This window comes from Octodon degus, unplaced genomic scaffold (assembly GCF_000260255.1).
Source record: "Octodon degus isolate 3935 unplaced genomic scaffold, OctDeg1.0 scaffold00092, whole genome shotgun sequence".
NCBI classification, from domain to species: Eukaryota; Metazoa; Chordata; class Mammalia; order Rodentia; family Octodontidae; genus Octodon; species Octodon degus.
This window is the reverse complement of record NW_004524668.1, coordinates 849,180-852,799: the sequence shown is the minus strand read 5'-3', so window position 1 is coordinate 852,799 and position 3,620 is coordinate 849,180. Positions and strand designations below refer to the sequence as shown.

Here is a 3,620-nt window from a genome sequence, read left to right as displayed (position 1 = left end):
AAAAAAAAAAAAAGAATGTAATCCCCTAACACTCTGGGAGGCTGAGGCAAAAGGATTACAAATTCCAGTCCATCTTGGGCAGTTTAGCAAACTAATCTCAAATTACTTTTAAAAGTCATAGATCTGGGGCTGGTGAGATGGCTCAATGGTCTAAAGCACCTACTTAGAACAAGCTTAGCAAAGCACAGGGACCATGGTTCAATCCCCAGCACCACATGCCAGCCAGCCCCGCCCCCTGGTGGGCTGAGCTGGACACACACACACTCACACACACATAAATAAAATTTAGGAAAAATAAATAAATAAAAGTCATAGATCAGAGTAAAAACCCTAAGAGACTACCAGTACCAGAAATCAAAAAATAAAAAGCTACTTTAAGAACAGGCCACTAGGAAAAACAATTTTTCTCCACCCTGAGTCATTAACACCATATTTGGACTATTTTTTCTTTTTTTACCTTAACTCTAAGTAACCAATATTACATCTATACACAACCTTGGTTCCCTGGACTACTCGTACACCGCCACCTCGCACGTACAAAGGGGACGTAACCGTGTGGCCCGTAACACAAACCACCCACCTTTTTCACTCAAACGAAAGGGGGTTCTGCTCCGCGACCTCGTCCTGGATCTCGACCGCTCCCTCCACCTGCCGCGTTCCTCAGGGTACCCGGAGCGAGCGAAGCCGTAGTACCGCCGCCCCCGTGCGAGGGCATAGTGCGACCTTCGAAAGTACGACCTTCCCCGCGAGCGCGAGCGGCTACGAGACCGCGAGCGGCGCGGCGAGGGAGACCGGAAATACCTCCGGGGCGGCCCGGAACGCCTGTCCAGGTAGCGGCGGCCGCGGGATCGAGAACGGCTGCGCGAGTAGGAACGCGAATAGCGCCTGTACTTCCGCTGGTGGCGCCTCCTCGAACGCGACCTCGACCTGGTCCTTCTCCCGGGCCGCCTGCGACTCCCGGACGACGAGCGGCTCGAGCCGCGGGGTTCCGAGCGGGAGCTCCGAGAAGAGGAGCGGCTCCCAGACCGCGAGGACAGCCGGCTGGACCGATCTGACCCGGAGGCGGACGGGGAATTCTGCGGCGAGCCGGGCCACAGATCATTCACGTAATTGGACATATTCGCCGGAGACCTAGGCTTCCTCTTCTTCAGGAAAGATCCCTTCTCACAAACCCAGCAGCGCCTGAAATCAAACGGGGAGGGGAGGATCAAGGTCCGGAAGTGGGTACCAGCCCGGCGCGAGGCGGCGGCTTCCGGACAAACGCGGCCTTCTCGCCGCGCTCTGGCACCACTGCGCGGCGCTTCAGCAGCCACTCATACCTGAAAGAATTTGCAGCCTTTCACCGAACACTCCCTGCAGGCTGATAACAGCTCCCTCAGAATGAAGAGAAAGGCCTACAGCTGACTAACGCTCGAAGTTCAGATCCGACAGAAGCTTTGTACAAGCGTTCGCTAACAAAACAAGGACCTACGTTACCGGGGACGTCCGGACGCAAAATGGGAGGGCAGGGCTCAAGAGCTTCGAGAAAGTACTAGAAGCTGACGCCCGGCGCATGCGCACAAACAGGCGTGGTGGGCGTGGTTCCCCCGTCTCCAATCAACGCCCGGCTCTCTTCAGACCCCGCCCACCTCAGAGCCCCTGGCTTCCCGGGGTGCGCATGCGCAATCTGGCTGTTGACGGTGCGGCTACATCCGGGTTTTTGTAGCTGCTTTATTTTACTTCCTTAGGGTACTGATGCGCTCGGCTTTTACTTAGAAAACGTTACGTGGCAGCCAGATGCCAGGCTACGCATCTGGCGGCTAGAGTGGGTGGGCTGTGCCGTGATAGACCCTTTTGCGGCACTTCCTAATGTCTGATAACCGGCAGATAGACACCGCCAGGCTCAGGTTTAGTGGGGAGATGAGAGATCTCAGCCCTGTACCAGGACGTCACAGGGTACCAGAAAATGTAGATATTTTTACTTTCATGTTTTGACCATTCAAAGTAATTAAGAGAGAGACAAAATGCAAAGACAACCATAGTTGGCCTTTCAGGGGCAAGAATGATGCCTGCTGTGTCCATTCTTAGTACAGTACACTTGGTGTAGGAACAGCGATTATTGCTTACAGGGATTTACAAATAGAGTGCATTCCAGACATTAGTCCTGTGTTAACAATTGTGGATTAACTTTGTATTGAATGAACTAGCTACAGTAAAGAGTGTTAGTCATCGCACACATTCTTGTGAGTGCATATTTACCAAAGGTACTTATTTTTAAGGAGCTGCGCTCACCTCTCGTTTATCTCCAACCCACACCTTTAAACATGCGCAGAAACGGACAGAATAGAGCCTTGCAACAGTCGTCTGCCCTTCCCTTACCTTTGTACAGTTCACAGTGCCATCCACATCTTTTGAACATGCATCATGATAAAAATCTTAAAGAGATTTTCAGTCCTCAACTTTCCCCCACCACCTTGCCCTGAGCTGGGGATTGAACCCATGGAGCACTGAGCTACATCTCCACCATTTATTTTTCTTCAAAAAATTTTGAGATGGGAGGCTTATTAAGATTCTCCAGCTAACCTTGAATTAGACGATCCTCCTTGTGCCACCCTACCCTGCTGAAACCTTTCTTTTGTAAATCCTTGCTGGAGCTAGGAGTATCCATTCACCGGGACCTTTTGCTGGAAGCTCTCATGAAGCTGTGAAGAGAAAAATTCAACAGGCGTTTTGCCTTCAGCACCTGAAAAGTAATCCCTTAGGGAAAGCAAAATGACATTGCAGTTACGGTTTGGCTACAGAATATAACCCCAAAGGCTCAGAGGTGGGGCTTTAGGAAGGTGATTCAGTCACAACTACTCTAGATCAGTGGAATTAATCCACAGATTATATTTTATTATAATCCATTATAATTTGATGACATTGTTGGAGAGTGATGAATATTTAGGAGGTGTGGCCTGGTGAAAGGTAGTGAGTCCTGCAGACCTGACCTTCCCTGACTGCACTGTGTAGCCCTGCTCCTTGGGACTTTCTCTACTTCCTGACTGGTAAGAAGTGAGCACCCTTCCTCTGCCATACCCTTCTGCCATGTTTCTCTGCTATACCACCTGGATGAAAGCAATAGGTAGCCAGTGGACAATGGTTTGTTTCTTTTTTTTTTCCGTTGGCTTTTTTGAAACAGGGTCTCACTTTGTAGTAGAGGCCTGCCTTGAACTCATTATGTAGCCCAGGCTGGCCTCTGACTCCAGTGATCCTCTTACCTCAGCCTCCCAAGTACTGGATTATAGGTGTGCACCATCACACCCAGCTGCTAGCTGCCAGTGGACCGAATGGAACTATGAAACAAAATGTTAGGGTAAGCAAGACAGCTCAGCGGACTAAGCACCTGCTTAGGCAAGCACAGGGCCCACAGTTTGATCTCTGATCTGTGGCACTACAGGCCATGCTGGCCCTGCCCTGGGGCATGCTCAGTCAGCCACCAAGACCAGCGTGGTGGTGCATGGCTGTAATCCCAGCTCTGGGGAGGCTGAAAACAGGAGGATCTCTACATATCTGGGCTGCATAGTGAGACCCTATACCAAATACATAAATAAATAAATCGTTTTTTATGAATTTAGGACGGGGTCTACTGGGTGTACAGG

General features: G+C 50.6%; 1 protein-coding gene across 1 annotated transcript in view; it reads right to left on the bottom strand.

Annotated features, from left to right (window-relative positions):
* Positions 1-1,539, bottom strand: part of Rsrp1 (arginine and serine rich protein 1) — a gene marked incomplete at its 3' end in the record, with an annotated part of 2,360 nt that extends 821 nt beyond the window's left edge. The window contains exons 1-2 of the mRNA XM_023722442.1: positions 1,344-1,539; positions 581-1,182 (exon numbers count right to left, since the gene is read on the bottom strand). Of these exons, the coding sequence (XP_023578210.1) occupies positions 581-1,118 (538 nt within the window). The remainder of the gene's footprint in view (positions 1-580; positions 1,183-1,343) is intronic.
* Between the last annotated feature and the right edge of the window lie 2,081 nt (positions 1,540-3,620).